The sequence below is a fragment of the Ammospiza caudacuta genome, chromosome 27, assembly GCF_027887145.1.
Source record: "Ammospiza caudacuta isolate bAmmCau1 chromosome 27, bAmmCau1.pri, whole genome shotgun sequence".
NCBI lineage: Eukaryota > Metazoa > Chordata > Aves > Passeriformes > Passerellidae > Ammospiza > Ammospiza caudacuta.
In genome coordinates this window covers 6,655,241-6,673,296 of record NC_080619.1, presented here as the reverse complement: position 1 = coordinate 6,673,296, position 18,056 = coordinate 6,655,241, and the positions used below count along the sequence as shown (strand labels likewise).

The 18,056-nt window shown below is 61.6% G+C and overlaps 1 protein-coding gene across 1 annotated transcript; it reads right to left on the bottom strand.

Annotated features, from left to right (window-relative positions):
- Positions 1-4,741: 4,741 nt before the first annotated feature.
- Positions 4,742-9,585, bottom strand: PHB1 (prohibitin 1). Its single transcript, XM_058820619.1, has 7 exons — positions 9,561-9,585; positions 8,983-9,102; positions 8,563-8,724; positions 7,631-7,773; positions 6,589-6,705; positions 5,900-5,995; positions 4,742-5,055 (listed from the first exon to the last, which is right to left on the bottom strand). Exons 2-7 carry the CDS (start codon positions 9,068-9,070, stop codon positions 4,843-4,845), a joined length of 819 nt encoding a protein of 272 aa, XP_058676602.1. The 5' UTR covers positions 9,071-9,102; positions 9,561-9,585; the 3' UTR covers positions 4,742-4,842.
- Between the last annotated feature and the right edge of the window lie 8,471 nt (positions 9,586-18,056).

Genomic DNA, 18,056 nt, shown 5'->3' with positions numbered 1-18,056 from the left:
GGATGGCTCCTGCCCTCAGAGCTGCCCCTCGGGCCCAGGTGAGGCCCTGAAGCCCCTAAGCCAGGCCCAGGTGAAGCCCTGAGCCCCTCAGCGCTCTGCAGGAGCCAGACCGGTCAGTGCCAAACCCCAGCTCCCGCTTGCTCAAACTTTCTCTCCTCTTAACACGCTAATAACTACTTGACTCCCCTGCGGTTTGGTGATTACACCGTGATGAGTGAGGTGAGCGCCGTGACAAGGAGCAGCACCTGCGGCAGGTAGCTGCTGACAGGTGCGGGGCTCCGGGGTGACGTGGGGGGACACGGAGCTGTCCCTTACCAGGCTGGCACTGCCTTCTCCAGGTGCCAGCTGCCCTGGGAAGCTGCCGAGCCTCGGCCGCGGCCCCAAAACCGCCGCTGGGGCCGTGTAGGAGGGGACGGCGCTGCTGTGGTTTGGGTTTGGCAGCCGTGGAGGAATGAGCGAGAGCGGCAGGAGCCCACAGGGGGAAGGGCAGCGCTGCTGTTTCCCGAGGGCTGCTCTCAGCTTCGCGTTCCTCTCCTAAACCCTTCACTCCACCACCTCCACCTGGGGCTTGTTTCCTCACCTGCAAACGCCCCCAGCAGCGGAGGGCGCCGGGTTTGAGATTCTGCCGAAAAAACCTCGGCGGCCTCGCTCCCCCGGCGTCGCAAATGCCGAATTCCAGAGGGTTTGAGTCGCTCCGGATCCTGGACAAAGCCCAGAGCGGAGCTGCCCGTGCCGAGCGGGGATTGGGGCTCACGGAGGCAAAGTTCAGGATGGAGTTAAAGGGGCAGGGCGGGCTGGGGAAGCCCCGGGGCGGGAGCAGAACAACGCTGCCCGCTCTCCTCCTCGCCCAGCTGTTCCTGGGGCACAGGGGGACACGCTGACCCAGTCGGAGCTGTCCCAGTCTCTGCTGGACGTGCTCACCTTGGGGTGCCTGGACGCTGCTCCATCTGAGCCCAACGTGCAGTGCCGCTCCTGCAGGGAAAGTGGTGTTGGGGCAGGTGCTGCTGCTGCTGGATAACTCTGGGTGAGGATGTGCTGGGATTCCCTGCCCTGGAGAGGGAAGGAAGAAGAATCTTGGGGATTTTTTTTGTTCCCTGGGAGGTGAGTGCACAAGAAGCAGTGACAGCCCCTTTTCCACATGCGGGATCTGAGGGACAGCGTGCAGCAAAGGAGCACAGAGCCATCAGCCACAGCCACCAAGGGCAGCAGGGACAAATGTCCTGGAGCTCCTGGCATGAGGAAAACAAGGAACTCATCTTCCCATCCATCCCTGAGCGAGAGAGAGGGGAACCAACCCAGCCCCTGCAGCTCTGCTCAAACAGTTCCTGCCCCAGAGCCACGGGTCCTGGTCAGCCCCATTTCCCTGGGTCACCCCTGGCCCTGGGGTCCTTCTCCCCAGAGTTAAAAACCCCTCCTGCGCCAGGTAAAGGTGACACAAAAATCTCCATTTCCTCCTGAGCCCCTGCAGCCCCTCAGCTGTGGGTGGCATTGGCCTCCCCTACAAGCCAGACTTTGTTTTTGTCTAAGCAGCTTAGGGCCTGTCAGGCTGGAAAAAGCACAGCAGAAGTGGGAGAACGTGCTGGGCCGAGGGCTGCGGACGCAGCAGAACGCGCTGCCCCCACCTGCGGGGCGTGCGGAGCCTCTGGGGCTGCTGAGGGAGCAGATCCGGGGCGTTGCTGGGGTCAGCAGCGCCCGTGGGGAGAGGGCATCGCTCAGAAATGGACAGATCCCCTCACGTGAGGGGCACAAATCTCCTCGGAAGGAGCAGATCTCACTCAGGGGCACAGATCCCCTCACTCAGAAATGAACAGATCTCACTCAGAAATGAACAAATCTCACTCAGAGAAGAACAGATCTCACTCAGAGAAGAACAGATCTCACTCAGAGAAGAACAGATCTCACTCAGAGAAGAACAGATCTCACTCAGGAATGAACAGATCCCCTCACGTGAGGGGCACAAATCCCCTCAGAAGGAGCACATCTCACTCAGGGGCACAGATCTCATTCACTCAGAAATGAACACATCTCACTCAGAAATGAACAGATCTCACTCAGAAATGAACAAATCTCATTCACTCAGAAATGAACAGATCTCACTCAGAAATGAACAGATCTCAGAGAAGAACAGATCTCATTCACTCAGAAATGAACAGATCTCAGTTGGAGAAGAACGGATCCCTTCACTCAGAGAAGAACAGATCTTCTCACTCAGAAATGAACCAATCTCATTCACTCAGAAATGAACAGATCTCATTCAGAAATGAACAAATCTCACTCAGAAATGAACAAATCTCACTCAAATGAACAGATCTCAGAGAAGAACAGATCTCACTCACTCAGAAATGAACAGATCTCACTCAGAAATGAACAGATTTCAGAGAAGAACAGATCTCATTCACTCAGAAATGAACAGATCTCACTCACTCAGAAATGAACAGATCTCAGTTGGAGAAGAACAGATCCCTTCACTCAGAGAAGAACAGATCTTCTCACTCAGAAATGAACAAATCTGACGGGAGGATCCTTGGGAAGCCTCCTGGAGCATCCCTGGCCCTTCACCCCGTGCCTGGTGATTTGTGGGGCCCCAGACGCTGCCAGTTCTGCCTTGGGCACAGCCTGGACCTGACACCTTTGGGACAATTTCTCCGTCCCCGAAGGAGCAGAGCCCTGGGAGCCGCTCAAAGATCCTGGAAAGGGAAACTGAGGCACAGATGGTGCTGGCAGCCCCAGGTTTATCTCCAGAGCTGCTCAGGACGCCCAGGGGAAGCAGAAGGGGAACAAAGGGATTTTCCTGCCGGGTGCTGCCACAGGAAGCCCTGGGAGCCACCACGGAGGCTTTGAGGCCTCTGTGTCACTGCAGAGGAAATTCCTGTTCCCTTTCCCGGTGTAAAAGCACAATTAAAGATTAATTGCCTGCAGGCAGCGAGCTCACACCCAGCAGCATCTCCTGGTGCTGGGGAGCGCTGGCAGCTCCATCTGGGGCTGTTCCTTCTCACCACTGCACCATCAGAGCCAGCAGCCCCTGCACAAAACACCAAAAATTAAATTCCCCTTTGGCTAGACTCGGCTTTGTCCTTTTTTTTTGCCTTTTCAAAGTACAGATTCCTCACAGGGAAGTTCTAAAGTCCGTGCTGGAGCAATCATTAAATGAAAACTTGGCCCTGAGGGTCGCTGCCCATCTCCCAGCCTGACCTGGGACGTGAGTCCTGCTCTTTCCATGTCATTCCTGCTCTTTTCCACATAATTCCTGCTCTGTTTTTCCCAGGGCATTTTCTGCTGAATCCCCTTGGGCACAAACATCACACAGGTGAGGAAACTCCTCCCCATCTCCTGCTCTCCCTGAGCTGCCAGCCCCTCCAGGGCAGGGATTATCCCGGGTTTGGTCCCTGTCTCACCTGAGTGATCATTCCAACCCGTTCTAGATCAGGAATTGTCCCGGGTTAGGGCTCTGCCCCACCTGGGGGATGATTCCAGCTCCCTCCAGGGCAGGGATTATCCCGGGTTTGGTCCCTGTCTCACCTGAGTGATCATTCCAACCGGCTCTAGATCAGGGATTGTCCCGGGTTTGGTCCCTGTCTCACCTGAGTGATCATTCCAACCCGCTCTAGATCAGGAATTGTCCCGGGTTTGGTCCCTGTCTCACCTGGGGCAGCTGCAGCAGGGCCAGGTGCCCGTCCCAGTGCCCAGCAGACCCCAGGTGCCCCAGAGGCTGCCCCAGGTGCTCTCACCTGATGACAAATCCAGCCAGACTCACACCCCAGGCTCTGCAGGTGTCAGGACCCAGCCCACCCTCACCTCTCCTGAGACAGCAGCACAAAGAAAACCAAGGACCCAGGGTGCCAGCCCTGGGACTGTGACATTTATTGAGGGCTGGTTACACAATGTCACCCTCTCACAGCTCCCCTTCCCTGAGCAGGGATGGCACAGAGGATTCCTGCCCCTGGCACAGGAGGGGACAGGGACAGCTCGGGGGGGAAGGAGAGGTCTCCAGCCCCAGAGGGGTGTCCTGCAGAGCCAGAGGGAATCTGTGCTCCTGTCACCCCCACAGAGCCCCTGCCCTGGGCCGAGGTGTCTCAGGTGACACCTGGAGCTCTGGCGTGGCCGAGGGCCCTGAGCATCCCTGTCCCAGCCGGGCTGAAGGCACCGAGGCAGCTCTGAGCCCTGATGGGAGCAGCGCCCATGGCCAGGGACTCGCCTGGGCTCCATCCCAGCACAACTGCTCCTGCTGCTCCAACTGCCCGCAGAGGTTTGGGCAATTCCCAGATCTCACCTTCTGAATCCCCAAATCTCCCTTTCTGAATCCCCAAATCTCACCTTCTGAATCCCCAAATCTCCCTTTCTGAATCCCCAAATCTCACCTTCTGAATCCCCAAATCTCCCTTTCTGAATCCCCAAATCTCACCTTCTGAATCCCCAAATCTCTCCTTCTGAATCCCCAAATCTCTCTTTCTGAATCCCCAAATCTCTCTGAATTCCCAAACCTCACCTTCTCAATTCCCAAATCTCACCTTCTCAATCCCCAAATCTCACCTTCTGAATCCCCAAATCTCCCCTTCTGAATCCCCAAATCTCACCTTCTGAATCCCCAAATCTCACCTTCTCAATCCCCAAATTTTCCTGAACTCCCAAACTCAGAGTCCCCGAGGGCAGCGCAGGGGAGGAACCGCAGGCCTGGTGTCGCGAGCGCTCACTTTTATTTGATTACCCATCCAAAAAAAAAAAAAAAAAAAAAAAAAACCACCCCAAAAATCCCTCCAATTTCCAAATTTCCGTTTCCTCCGCGAGGAAACTGCACTGATTTCTTGCCCCTGCGTTTGCCGGCGTTTCCCAGGCGGGCAGGGCTCACTGGGGCAGCTGCAGCAGCACGGACTGTCCCGAGGGCAGGTAGGTGATGTTGCGCGAGCGCGACAGCTGGTACGCGATGTCCTCGGCCGCCTCCAGCTTGCGCAGCTCGATCAGCCCGTCCCCCGCCGTGGCCAGCGAGTTGGCAATCAGCTCCGCGGCCTTGGAGTCGCCCTCTGCAGAGATCACCGCCGCCTTCTTCTGCTGCTCGGCCTGCGGGGAGGGCGGGGGAAAAACAGGAATGGACGGACGGACGGACGCCGCCCCGCGGGGCTTCCCCTGGCCACGGCAGGTGAAAGGGCTTTGGTTGTAGTTTTAAACCGTGGGGTTGAAAATAACCTGTTTGCCTGCTGTGGGGAAAGGAAAAAAAGGCAATTTCGGGCTGAATTTTGGTGATTTTCTGAGCAGGGATAGAATGTAAGGGAATAAAGGTAGTGCAGAAGGTCTCACACCTGAGGAGTTGCAGCTGTACTCTTCACCAAAGATTAGGAACAGGGCTGCCCTTAATAGGCTACAGCAATAAGAAGAGTGCTACAAAACAGTGGGGAGGTGGTTGAGGTTAGAGTTGGAGTTTGTTGGCTGTGCTGTGATGAAGAAGGAGTCAGTGCTGTGAGGAGCTGTCCATGAGAAATCACTGAGAAGGTGTGGAACTTTTGAAATAAGGTCACAACAATTTTCGGCCTCTCCGTCCCACCCAGAGATCCTTGTTGGCAGCTCCCAAACCCAGAGCCTGCAGTCAGCTGGAATCTGAGCTGACACAAGAAGTGAAAAGCCCACTGTGCTGCTGGGCGCTCCAGAGATGATCCAGAGTGGATCCAAGCAGGGATGAGCCAGGAGGAAACCTGGGATGAGCCAGGAGCAAACAGCGAGCATGGCTGCAATCAGCACTGAGGGGTGCAAGGAGGAGCCTTCTCCAGCTGGGTTTGTGTTGTGTATCGAGGAAAAAACATTTGTGGTCAGCACTCCAGGGAGGCTGGGACGGGATATTAAAGGAAAAACCCCTGGAGAGGGAAGGGGACGGCAGAGGTGATCCCCAACCTCCTGAAGGAGCAGGTACCTTCTCCACGATGAACCTGGCCCGCTCTGCCTCCTGCTGCGCCACCTGCTTCATCTCCACCGCCTCCGTGAACTCCTTGCCGAAGGTCAGGTGGGTCTGGGGGCACAAACCAAACCCAAACCGGGTCACGGCAGGGACAGTGCCACAGCCACAGAAACCGGGATCCCTGAGGGAAATCCCACCGGGATCCCACACCCACGGAGGGGGAAGCTCCAGAAACAAAGTGTCCAAAGTCCCCTTTGGCAGAAACAAAGTCACCTTCTGCAGAGGCTTCCTGCCCACCCTCTGCTCCCAGCAGGATCGATTCCATTTCTGAAGGGAGCTGGGAGGGCAGAGCTCCCACCCTGGATAGCTCAGCACAGGAACCAGAGAGGATTTTCTGCTGTCCCAGTGGGCATTTTCTGCTGTCCCAGTGGGGATTGTCCCTCGTGGTGCTTCCAGGGCTGCCTGTGGAGCTGCCCCCCATCCCAAAGCCCCTGCAGCCCAATCCATCCCCCTCAGCAGCTCCTGGGGGGTCACAAAACCCCTGCACAGGGAGGGCTGAGGCCACCAAGGGCTGCCCAAGGTCACGGGGACAACAGCAGAGCTGTGACCATGATGTCCCTCCAAACACAGCCACACATGTCCAAGTGTCCAGCCCACCACGCTCTGGCCACCCAGGGGTCCCCCCCTGTCCCCGCAGGGCTCACCAGGGACACGTCGTCCAGGATGAGGCCGAAGGTGGCCGCGCGCTCCGTGAGGTCCTCGCTGACCTGCCGGGACACCAGCTCCCGCTGCGTGATCAGCTCGCCCGCGTCAAAGCGCGCCTGAAACGGCACGAAACGGGATGGAACGGGGTGGGAACTGCTGGGAACGGGGTGGGACAGGGTGGAAACTGCTGGGAACGGGGTGGAAACTGCTGGGAATGGGGTGGGACGGGGTGGAAACTGCTGGGAGTGGGATGGAAACTGCTGGGAATGGGATGGAAACTGCTGGGAATGGGATGGAACGGGGTGGAAACTGCTGGGAACGGGATGGAACGGGGTGGAAACTGCTGGGAACGGGATGGAACAGGATGGAAACTGCTGGGAACGGGGTGGGACGGGGTGGAAACTGCTGGGAGTGGGATGGAAACTGCTGGGAATGGGATGGATCAGGATGGAAACTGCTGGGAATGGGATGGAAACTGCTGGGAATGGGATGGAAACTGCTGGGAATGGGATGGGGCAGGATGGAATGGGACGGACACTGCTGGGAACAGCTGGGACACGCTGGACACCACTGGGAACAGGATGGAATAGGATGGACACCTCGGAACGGGATGGACACCACTGAGAACGGGATGGAATGGGATGGACACCTCTGGGAACGGGATGGACACTGCTGGGAACGGCTGGAACAGGACAGACACCACTGGGAACAGGACGGAGTAGGACGGACACCTCGGAAGGGGACGGACACCTCGGAAGGGCATGGACACTGCTGAGAACAGGTGGGAATGGGACGGACACTGCCAGGAGCAGGCAGTGAGCAGACACAGCGCCAGGCTGCACCAGCGAGGACAGCAGCAGGAATTTCCCCGTGGAAAGGGAAAGCCTCCCAGGGAGGTTTGGAGCCCCCAGCCCTGGCAGCGTCCAAGGCCAGGCCGGGAGCCCACGGCAGGGCTGCCACTGGACGAGCTCCCACCCAAGCCAGGCCGCAACTCCAGGATTCCAGGGCGCTCCGTGCCAGCGGGGCCCGGGGCGTGCTCACCACCACGGACTTGAGGATCTCGGTGGTGATGGAGGGCAGCACGCGCTCGTCGTAGTCCTCGCCGATGCTGGTGAAGATGCGCGGCAGCTGCGCCGTCACGGGCCGGAACAGGATGCGCAGCGTGATGTTCACGTTCTGCAGGTCTGCAGCAGGAGCACAGCGCCCTCAGGGAGCTGCAGGGGCGGGGGGCGCTCCCAGGAAACCCCCCATGGACAATGAGCTGGGCTCTGGCCCTTGGGACCACAACGGCTGGGGCAGAAGGATAAACCCCAAACCCTGGAGCCCCCAGAGCCGCTGTCCCCATTGCTGGAGCCCCCAGAGCTGGTGTCCCCAGTGTCCCCAAACCCCTGGAGCCCCCAGAGCCACTGTCCCCATTGCTGGAGCCCCCAGAGCCGGTGTCCCCAGTGTCCCCAAACCCCTGGAGCCCCTGGATGTCCCGGTGTCCCCAGAGCCCCCAGACCCAGTGTCCCCAAACCCCTGGAGCCCCTGGATGTCCTGGTGTCCCCAGAGCCCCCAGACCCAGTGTCCCCATTTCTGGAGGCCCTGGATGTCCCGGTGTCCCCAGAGCCCCCAGACCCAGTGTCCCCAAACCCCTGGAGCCCCTGGATGTCCCGGTGTCCCCAGAGCCCCCAGACCCAGTGTCCCCAAACCCCTGGAGCCCCTGGATGTCCTGGTGTCCCCAGAGCCCCCAGACCCAGTGTGTCCCCATTTCTGGAGGCCCTGGATGTCCCGGTGTCCCCAGAGCCCCCAGACCCAGTGTCCCCATTTCTGGAGCCCCTGGATGTCCCGGTGTCCCCAGAGGCCCCAGACCCAGTGTCCCCAAACCCCTGGAGGCCCTGGATGTCCCGGTGTCCCCAGAGCCCCCAGACCCAGTGTCCCCAAACCCCTGGAGCCCCTGGATGTCCCGGTGTCCCCAGAGCCCCCAGAGCCACCTTTGCTGCCGGTGATGACGGGCACGTTGCGGGGCCGCGAGCGGCAGTCGAAGATGATGGGTTTCTGCACCCAGGGGATCAGGAAATGGGTGCCCTCGCCCACCACCACGTCCTGCACGCCCCGGAAGCGGTCGAAGATCACAGCTCTGTGCCCTGCGTCCACTGCGGGGCAAAGAAACAGCGCTCAGGGCTGCTGTGCTGCTGCCCTGGGGCTTGGCGACTTAATTAACAGCACGGCTTAATTAACAGCGTGGTTTGGACAACAAACCGCAGGCGCCCCCCAGTCTGCTCCTCACAGAGCAGCTCCATGACTTTTGGACGGAGAACCTCCCGGTCTGTTTGTACGGGGCAGTAAAAGCACCGAGAGGTCGGGGTCTGGACAGAAACACAGCATTAGGAGATCAGGGCTGTCCCACTCACCGTTGTAAAGAGCCGAGTTGACGACTCCCCCCGCCACGGCCAAGCCCAGGCCGAGCTTCCCGATGCTCTCGAACACCTTGGCAGCCATCTCAGCGCTGCAGCCCCCGCTCCGGAGCCCTCCTGCAAACCCAGAGAACGCTCAAACCTCACCGGAAAGGCTGCGACCCCTGCCCAGAGCCCCAGGCCACAAAACCGCGCCGGGCTGCGACCCCTGCCCAGAGCCCCGAACCGCACCGGGGTCTCCCCAGCCCCGGGGGTCTCCCTCCCGTGACCCTACCCGGGCTCGGACCCCTCCAGGGCCTTGCCCCGCTCTCCCGTGCCCCCACACCGCCGGGTCTCCCGCCCGTCCCGGCCCCGCACGCTCCCCAGCCTCCCCTCCCCGCTCCCTCCTAGGCCGCTAGCCCCCAGCACGGGCACCCCAGGGGCCAAGGCCTCGCTGTGCCCACCCTGCCCGCCCCGCTCAGGCTGCGGCTCGGCTCGGCTCCCGCGGCTTCCCTCGGTTTTCCCGGTTCCCCGGTTTTCCCGGACCCACCGCCGCCCGCCCTCCCTCCCGCCGCCGCTCCCGCCGCGCCGCTGACCTCCACATGAATCCGCGGCCGCCCCCTCCAGCGCGCCTGCGCGCCGCTGCAAGACGCGCGCTCCTCATTGGCCCGCGCCGCCCGGGGCTCTCTGGGATATGTAGTCCCCAGCCGCCGTGCCCGCTGCCGGCCCGCCTATGAATTCCGGTGTGCCCCGCGGCGCCCCGCTGGCTGAGCAAGGCCGCGCGCTATTGGCTGGGGCGGCGCGCTGCGCGCAAGGGCTCTTGGGAGATGTAGTCCCGGCGGGGGAAGGCACGTGGGGGGCGTGCGGGGACAAGGGACGTTAGGGGGACACGGGACACGTGGGGGACACGGGACATGCGTGGGGACACGGGGACCATTGTGGGGGCAGCGCTGCCCGCTCCCAGAATGCCAGGACGGGCTGGGACCTCTGAAGGTCACACGGGCAGGGTCACCTGCCCAGGCAGCGTCACCTGGAGCAGGTGACACGGGTGGGGTTGGAATGTCCAAGGCACCCCTCAGACCCTTCCTGGCCACCTGTCCCGGCCACCCTCCATGGACAGCTCTGCCTCCTGCCCAGGGGTGGGACTTGTGGTTGATTTCTGGCCATTGCTCCTCGTGCTGGCGCCGCTGAGCAGGGTCTGACACCTGCTGGAAATATTTCCATGCATTGGTGGGATCCCTTCTCCAGAACGAGAGATTTCCATGGATATCTGAGATATTTCCATGTATTGGTGGGATGCCTTCTCCAAAACGAGAGATTTCCATGGATATCTGAGATATTTCCATGCATTGGTGGGATCCCTTCTCCAGAATGAGAGATTTCCATGGATATCTGAGATATTTCCATGCATTGGTGGGATCCCTTCTCCAGAATGAGAGATTACACCAATATCTGAGATATTTCCATGCATTGGTGGGATGCCTTCTCCAAAACGAGAGATTTCCATGGATATCTGAGATATTTCCATGCATTGGTGGGATCCCTTCTCCAGAATGAGAGATTTCCATGGATATCTGAGATATTTCCATGCATTGGTGGGATCCCTTCTCCAAAACGAGAGATTTCCATGGATATCTGAGATATTTCCATGCATTGGTGGGATCCCTTCTCCAAAACGAGAGATTTCCATGGATATCTAAGATATTTCCATGTATTGGTGGGATCCCTTCTCCAAAACGAGAGATTACATCGATATCTGAGATATTTCCATGTATTGGTGGGATCCCTTCTCCAAAATTAGAGATTTCCATGCATTGGTGGGATCCCTTCTCCAAAACGAGAGATTTCCACGGATATCGGCGCTATTTCCATGCGTCGGTGGGAATCTCTCCAGTGACAGATTTCCACGGACATCCGAGCTATTTCCATGGATATTCGAGGTTATTTCCACGCACTGACGGGATCCCCTCTCCAGCGACAGATTCCCGCGGATATTTCAGATATTTCCATAGAAATTTAGGATATTGCCGCTCTCAGCCTTCCCTCCTCCAGTCTCACGGGGCCCGGCTCCCTGTCTCTCCTCACCCGAGCTGCTCCAGACCCCAAAATCATTTTCGTGCCCTCCCTCGGGCCCTTTCCAGCAGCTCCTCGTCCTTCCTGGACATTCCCGGCCGTGTCCCCTCCCGTGCCCGGAGCCGCTAGAGGGAAGCAGCGCTCTCCCTTTGGCTCCGGCAGCCCCGAAAAACGGGGAAAAACGGAAAAAAAATCCCGCGCAGGAACCCCATTACCGGGGCACGGCAGCGGAACCGCGCCCCAAAATTGAGCTGGAACCCCGTTACGGGGCAGGGCTGTGGGATTGCACCCCAAATTGAGCTGGGAGCCTGTTCTCGGGGTGCGGCTGTGGGATTGCACCCCAAATTGAGACGGGAGCTCGTTACTGGGGGTGGCTGTGGGAATGCACCCGAAAATTGGGCCGGAACCCCGTTATTTGGGGATGGCAGCAGAAGCGCACCCCAAATTGAGCCGGAACCCCGTTATTTGGGGATGGCAGCAGAACCGCACCTCAAACCAGCGCTGGAACCCCGTTATTGGGGTGGCTCTGGGATTGCACCCCAAAACTGGCGCTGGAACCCCGTTCTTGAGGATGGCAGCAGAACCGCACCCCAAACCAGCACTGAACCCCATTACTGGGGGTTGGCTGTGGGATTGCACCCCAAAATTGGGCTGGAACCCCGTTACTGGGGGGTGGCTGTGGGATTGCACCCCAAAATTGAGCTGGAACCCCGTTACTGGGGGGTGGCTGTGGGATTGCACCCCCCGAGCCCTCCCCGAGCCCCCCCAGCCCCCGGTGCCGTTTTTGGGGGGCATTTCCTGGCGGGCAGCGCGGGCGGCCCCAGAAGGGCCCTTTGTGCCCCCCGGGCTGGGAACGGACGGGAACAAAGCGCGGCCTCTTCTCCTCCCGCCGCTGCTCCCGAACCGCGGCACGAACGCGCCGGGCCCGGGGGGGACCCGGGGGGGTTCCGGGGGATGCCAGGAGTGGGGGGGCTCCACCCCAGATGCGGTGTGGGGCTGGCGCTGAGCCCACTCCCACCCACCCCATCCTTCGGGGGTCCCGGCATTCCCGGGGGTCCCAGCCCAACCTGGGGGTCCCAGCCCAACCTGGGGGTCCCAGCCTAGCCCCGCGCCCGGGGGTCTCAGACCAATCTGGGGGTCCTAGCCCTGCCCTGGGATCCCAGCCCAGCCCTTCCCGGTGGTCCCAGCCCTTCCTGGGGGTCCCGGCCATTCCCAAGGATCCCAACCCAGCCCGATCTGGGGGTCCCAGCCCAGCCCGATCTGGGGGTCCCAACCCAGCCCAACCTGGGAGTCCCTGCCCATCCTGGGGGTCCCAATCGAGCCCATCCGGGAGGTCCCAGCCCAGCCCAGGGGTCTCAGCCCTTCCTGGGGGTCCCGGCCCAGCCCCGCGCCCGGCACAAACCCGAATCAGGCTCAAGGAGCGTTTCAATTCAATTAGCGAAACTGCATTAAAGCCCAGCGAGGACGCGGCTCGCAGTGGAAGCGGCCCTAATGTGATTTGGGCCGAGCCGCCCGCCGCGATTTGCAAGTCAGAGAAATCGAGTTAGGGCTGTTCGCATTCTGAGCTCCGTCCGCACGGCCCCGCGGCGCAGCTTAATTCATTAATGCGCTGTAAAGCCAGCCTGCCTTCCGCCCGGGGGGACAACAACACCCCCGGGGGCACCGGGACCCCCGGGAGCCCCGGCTTGGGGACGGGGATCGTCCCGGAACCCAGCACGGACTGACCCGGTGCGGCCCCGGTTTGGGTTTGGGGATCGGGGATTGTCCCGGAGCCCACAGGGACTGACCCTGACCCGGCGCGGCCCCGGTTGGGGGTTCGGGGATTGTCCCGGAACCCAGCACGGACTGACCCGGTGCGGCCCCGGTTGGGGGATCGGGGACTGTCCCGGACCCTACAGGGACTGACCCTGACCCGGTGCGGCCCCGGTTTGGGTTTGGGGGATCGCGGAGGGTTCGAGGAGCAGCGGGATTGTCCCGGAGCGCAGAGAGAGTGACTCTGACCCGGTACAGCCCCGAGCTGAACCCCCCGTGCCGGGCTGGGCCGTGCCGTGCCGTGCCCGCAGGGGGAACGGGACCGTCCCGTTCTGCCGGCCCGGGATCCCCGCCGCTCGCCGGGGCTTCTCCCCGGTGTCTACCGGCCCTAAACCGGGTTTACTCCGCCATCTGGAACCGGCCGCGTTATTCGGGAAAGCTCCGGGAGCTGGGAATTGTCAGCGCCAAGGAAATTGGGGCTGAGTCAGGGAAAAGCGCAGCTCCCCAAAACACACAGCCCCAAACCCCGCATCCTCCCCAAACCCCGCATCCTCCCCAAACCCCGCATTCCCCAAACCCCGCATCCTCCCCAAACCCCGCATTCCCCAAACCCCGCATTCCCCCGCAAAACTCCACATCCCCTCAGGTAACGCGGCGTCCTCAGCAAGGGCTGCAATTAAAAGGGAGTTAATGAACTTAATGAATCCTGAGCCGGTCCCCTGCGTGAGCGCCCGAGCCTCTGACCCGGCCCGGCCGCGGCTCTTTGGATTTCCTCCCGAGCTGGGCTCGGGTTTAATGCCGGGTTTAATTGACCTGGAGGGGAGAGAAAGTGGGGACAGGGGCTGGGAAACCAGGCCCGGAGGGGGGACCCCCAAAATCCCTCAAAATGCCTTAAAATCCCCCAAAACCCCCATTTTTCCCGTTTGGGTCCAATCCTGCCCGGTTTTGGGTCCAATCCTGCCCGGTTTGGGTCCAATCCTGCTCACCCCCGGGTCCAATCCTTCATGGGGTGGGTCCAATCCTGCCCACCCGTAGGGTCTAATCCTGCCCCGATTTGGGGACCAATCCTGCCCGGTTTGGGGTCCAATCCTGCTCCCCTCCGGGTCCAATCCTGCTCACCCCCCGGGTCCAATCCTGCCCACCTGTAGGGTCTAATCCTGCCCATCTGTAGGGTCTAATCCTGCCCGGTTTTGGGTCCAATCCTGCTCACCCCCGGGTCCAATCCTGCCCACCTGTCGGGTCTAAGCCTGCCCCGATTTGGGGACCAATCCTGCCCGGTTTGGGGTCCAATCCTGCCCACCTGTAGGGTCTGATCCTGCCCGGTTTGGGTCCAATCCTGCTCACCCCCCGGGTCCAATCCTGCTCACCCCCCGGGTCCAATCCTGCCCACCTGTAGGGTCCAATCCTGCCCACCTGTCGGGTCCAACCCTGCCCACCTGTCGGGTCTAATCCTGCCCGGTTTTTGGGTCCAATCCTGCTCACCCCCCGGGTCCAATCCTGCTCACCTGTCGGGTCTAATCCTGCCCCGATTTGGGGACCAATCCCCCCCCAGTTTTTGTGACCAATCCTGCCTGGGTTGGGTCCAATCTCCAATCCTGCCCGGTTTTTGGGACCAATCCTGCCCGGTTTGGGTCCAATCCTGCCCTGCCGGCCGCAGTCCCCTCCCCACCGGACACAGTCCCCTCAGTGCGGCCTCCGCCGCTGCCCGCGGGGCCGGAGCCGTTCCCGGCGCGGGCCGTGCCGCGGCTCCCGGTGCCGCCGTTAATTGCTCATTAACTCCGCGCAATCAGTGCCAGGTGTTTGTGAGCCCCCAGGTGAGCCCGGCGGGTCCCTCCCGGTCCCGTTCCGAGGCTCGGGATCGATGGAGGGGCGAGTCCGGGCTCAGCGCCGAGCCACGGGCACAGCCCCGCCCCGGGACCGCGTCCGTGTGTCCGTCCGTGTGTCCGTCCGTGTGTCCGTCCGTGTGTCTGTCCGGGTGTCCGTGTGTCTGTCCGTGTGTCCGTCCGTGTGTCCGTCCGGGTGTCCGTGTGTCCGTCCGTGTGTCCGTCCGTGTGTCCGTCCGTGTGTCCGTGTGTCCGTGTGTCTGTCCGTGTGTCCGTCCGTGTGTCCGTGTGTCCGTGTGTCTGTCCGGGTGTCCGTCCGTGTGTCCGTCCGTGTGTCCGTGTGTCTGTCCGGGTGTCCGTCCGTGTGTCCGTGTGTCTGTCCGAGTGTCCGTCCGTGTGTCCGTCCGTGTGTCCGTCCGTTTCCCTGCTCATTCCCGTGCGGGAGGGACGGGATGGGATGGGATGGGATAACGGGATGGGATCAATGGGATCAATGGGATCAATGGGATGGGATAGGATGGGATCAGTGGGGCGGGATGGGATCAATGGGGCAGGATGGGATCAGTGGGATGGGATAGGATGGGATCAGTGGGGCGGGATGGGATCAGTGGGATGGGATAGGATGGGATCAGTGGGATGGGATAGGATGGGATCAGTGGGGCGGGATGGGATCAGTGGGATGGGATGCGATCAATGGGATAGGATGCGATCAATGGGATAGGATGGGATCAATGGGGCGGGATGGGATCAGTGGGGCGGGATGGGATCAATGGGATGGGATAGGATGGGATGGGATCAATGGGATCAGTGGGGCGGGATGGGGTCGCTGTGCCCCCCCCAGGACGCGCAGCCCCCCCGGGCCCCGCAGGAATGCCCGCGAACGCCCCCCGCCCGTTTTCCTGTGTCTGCGCAGGGGGGAACAATCCCGAGCTTTGTGGAGCCGGAGCCGGGCCGGGGTCAGGGAGCCCCCGGTGCCTCCGGTGCCTCGGGCAGGGCCCCGGGGGGACGGGGGGGACAGCGGGGGGCCCTCGGCTGGGAATGGGGGCAGGGCGGGCAGGGAGGGACCGGGGGGTCACAGATAACGGGGGTTACAGATAACGGGGGGGTCACAGATAACAGGGGTCACAGATATCGGGGGTTGCAGATAACGGGGGGGTTACAGATAATGGAGTCACAGATATGGGGGGTCACAGATAACAGGGGTCACGGACATTGGGGGGGGTCACAGATAACGGGGGGGTCACAGATAATGGGGGTTACAGATAACGGGGGTTACAGATAACAGGGGGGTCACAGATAATGGGGTCACAGATAACGGGAGGTTACAGACAATGGAGTCACAGATATTGGGGGTCACAGATAACAGGGGTCACGGACATTGCGGGGGTTACAGATAACGGGGTCACAGATATTTGGGGTCACAGATATCGAGGGTAACAGACATTGGGGGTCACAGATAACGGGAGTGACAGACACTGGGGGGACCAGAGATAACGGGGGTGACAGACATGGGGGTCACAGATAACAGGGGACACGGACATTGGGGGGGGGGGTTCACAGATATAGAGATCACAGATGATGGGGGTGTCCCAGACTTTGGGGGTCCCAGACTTTGGGGCTCACAGATATCGGGCGGTTACAGATAATGGGAGTCACAGATATCGGGGTCACAAATAACAGGGCTCACGGACATTAGGGGTGTCCCAGACTTTGGGGCTCACAGATATCGGGGGTCACTCCTGGCGGGCTCCCACCCCCTGTTTCCCCCCATCCCCACCACAGCCTCCTTCTCCAGCAGCCGGCCCGTGCTGCCTGCGGGGTTTCTGTGTCCCGGGGGGGCTTTGCCCGCCCCAGCCCTGTCTGAGCCCCCCCGGCGCTTCCATTTCTCGGGCCCTTCCCGTGCCAAATGCGCCCGCAGCGCTCCCCAGGCGTCACTTCCCGCATGGCTCCGTCCCAGCGCTGCCATTCCCCGGCACCGGGAGCCTCCCGGGCGGCCCCGCTCCGGTTCCGGGGCGCGGTAATTGCCGGCCATTGATCCCCCAAATCCCCCCTGACTCCCATTAGGGTGGGAGGGGGCGGGATGGATCCAGGCGCGCTCGGAGAATCGAGGGGGGGAAAGGTGAAAAAGCGATTTTGGGGCGCAGGGAGGGCTCCATGGGGGTAAGGTTTGTGTCCCCCAAAATCTGCCCTTGGCTGCAGGAAAAGCCTCGGGAAAACCTCCGGTCACCTGGAGGGGATCGAGCCCCGCACCCGAACTGTCCCCGGGGAAAGGCAGCCCCCGACATTTTCTTTTTTTTAACGTTTTTTTTGGAAGGAGCTGTGGCATTCCCAGCCCTTGGAGCACCGGGCGCGGGTTTTGCCCGGGAGGCAAAAATTCCTTTTTGAGCCCCATTGGGAAATCCTGGCTGGGGGATGCGGGGGAGCCCCCGCGCTGCCCCCGAGCCCTGGGCGGGGATGGAGCCGCCGCTGCTGCACCGGGAACGGTCCCGGGCACCAGGAACGGTCCCCGGCACCGGGAACGGTCCCCGGCAGCTCCCGGTCCCTCCCTGACTGCACGGAGCCCGGAGCCGCTGGGTCGGTAATGACGATTGATAAACCATTGGTAACGATTGATAAAATCAGCTCCGGCTCCTGCCCAGCGCCCAGAACCTCCCCAGGGAGGGTGAGAGCCCCAAATCCGGGCTGACCTCCCTGAACGAGCCCACCCAGCCCCTTCCCGGCCCCCTGCCCTCATCCCCGGCTGCTGAGGGGGATCCGAGCCCCCGGAGCAGCCCCGAGGAGCGGGAACCGGGGAAATTCCAGCCCAGACTTCCAGGAAGGCTCCGGGTTCCTCCCGAGCCGGCGCGGGATGGATGAGCAGGGAGGGTGAATGAAGGAGCACGATCCGATCTGGGTCAGCCGGGCAGGGCAGGACCGGCCCGGAGCATCCCCGGAGCATCCCCGGAGCATCCCCGGAGCATCCCCGGAGCACCCCCGGAGCATCCCCGGAGCATCCCCGGAGCACCCCCGGAGCACCCCCGGAGCACCCCCGGTGCCGAGAGGGAGCCGCGGTCCCGGAGCCGGCTGCAGATGGGCAGGGAAGGGAGACAGCCAGCGCTGCCGCTCGGGGCCATAAATTACCCGGCAGGTTTCCTAATGGGACCCTGATTTATCTGCTGCCTCTGTCTGGACTAATTGAGTTCATTCCGCCCGGTGATTCATGCCGTGGAAATGGGTTCCAGGGCAAATGGGACCTCGAGAGGCTGCAGTAAAATCCCCGGCGCTGGCGGCCTGGGAGCGGGGGTGCTTTAGGAGCGGCTTTAGGGGCGGCTTTAGGAGCGGGGGATCCGCAGGGCAGCGCCCCCGGCCCGTCCGTCACTGCCAGGGCGCGGCTCCGGTTTCACCGGGGCTGCCGGGAGGGCCCGGGGCCGAAACCGGGCAGGGAGAGACCCCCGGAGCCCACTG

Excerpts from the sequence above, each read along its gene's own strand:
- PHB1 (XM_058820619.1), bottom strand. The coding sequence starts at position 9,070 with ATGGCTGCCAAGGTGTTCGAGAGCATCGGGAAGCTCGGCCTGGGCTTG. Across the intron at positions 7,774-8,562 it reads CGTCATCACCGGCAGCAAAG|ACCTGCAGAACGTGAACATC; the intron begins GTGGCTCTGGGG and ends CTCCTGCTGCAG. Across the intron at positions 6,706-7,630 it reads AGATCCTCAAGTCCGTGGTG|GCGCGCTTTGACGCGGGCGA; the intron begins GTGAGCACGCCC and ends GTGCCGTTTCAG.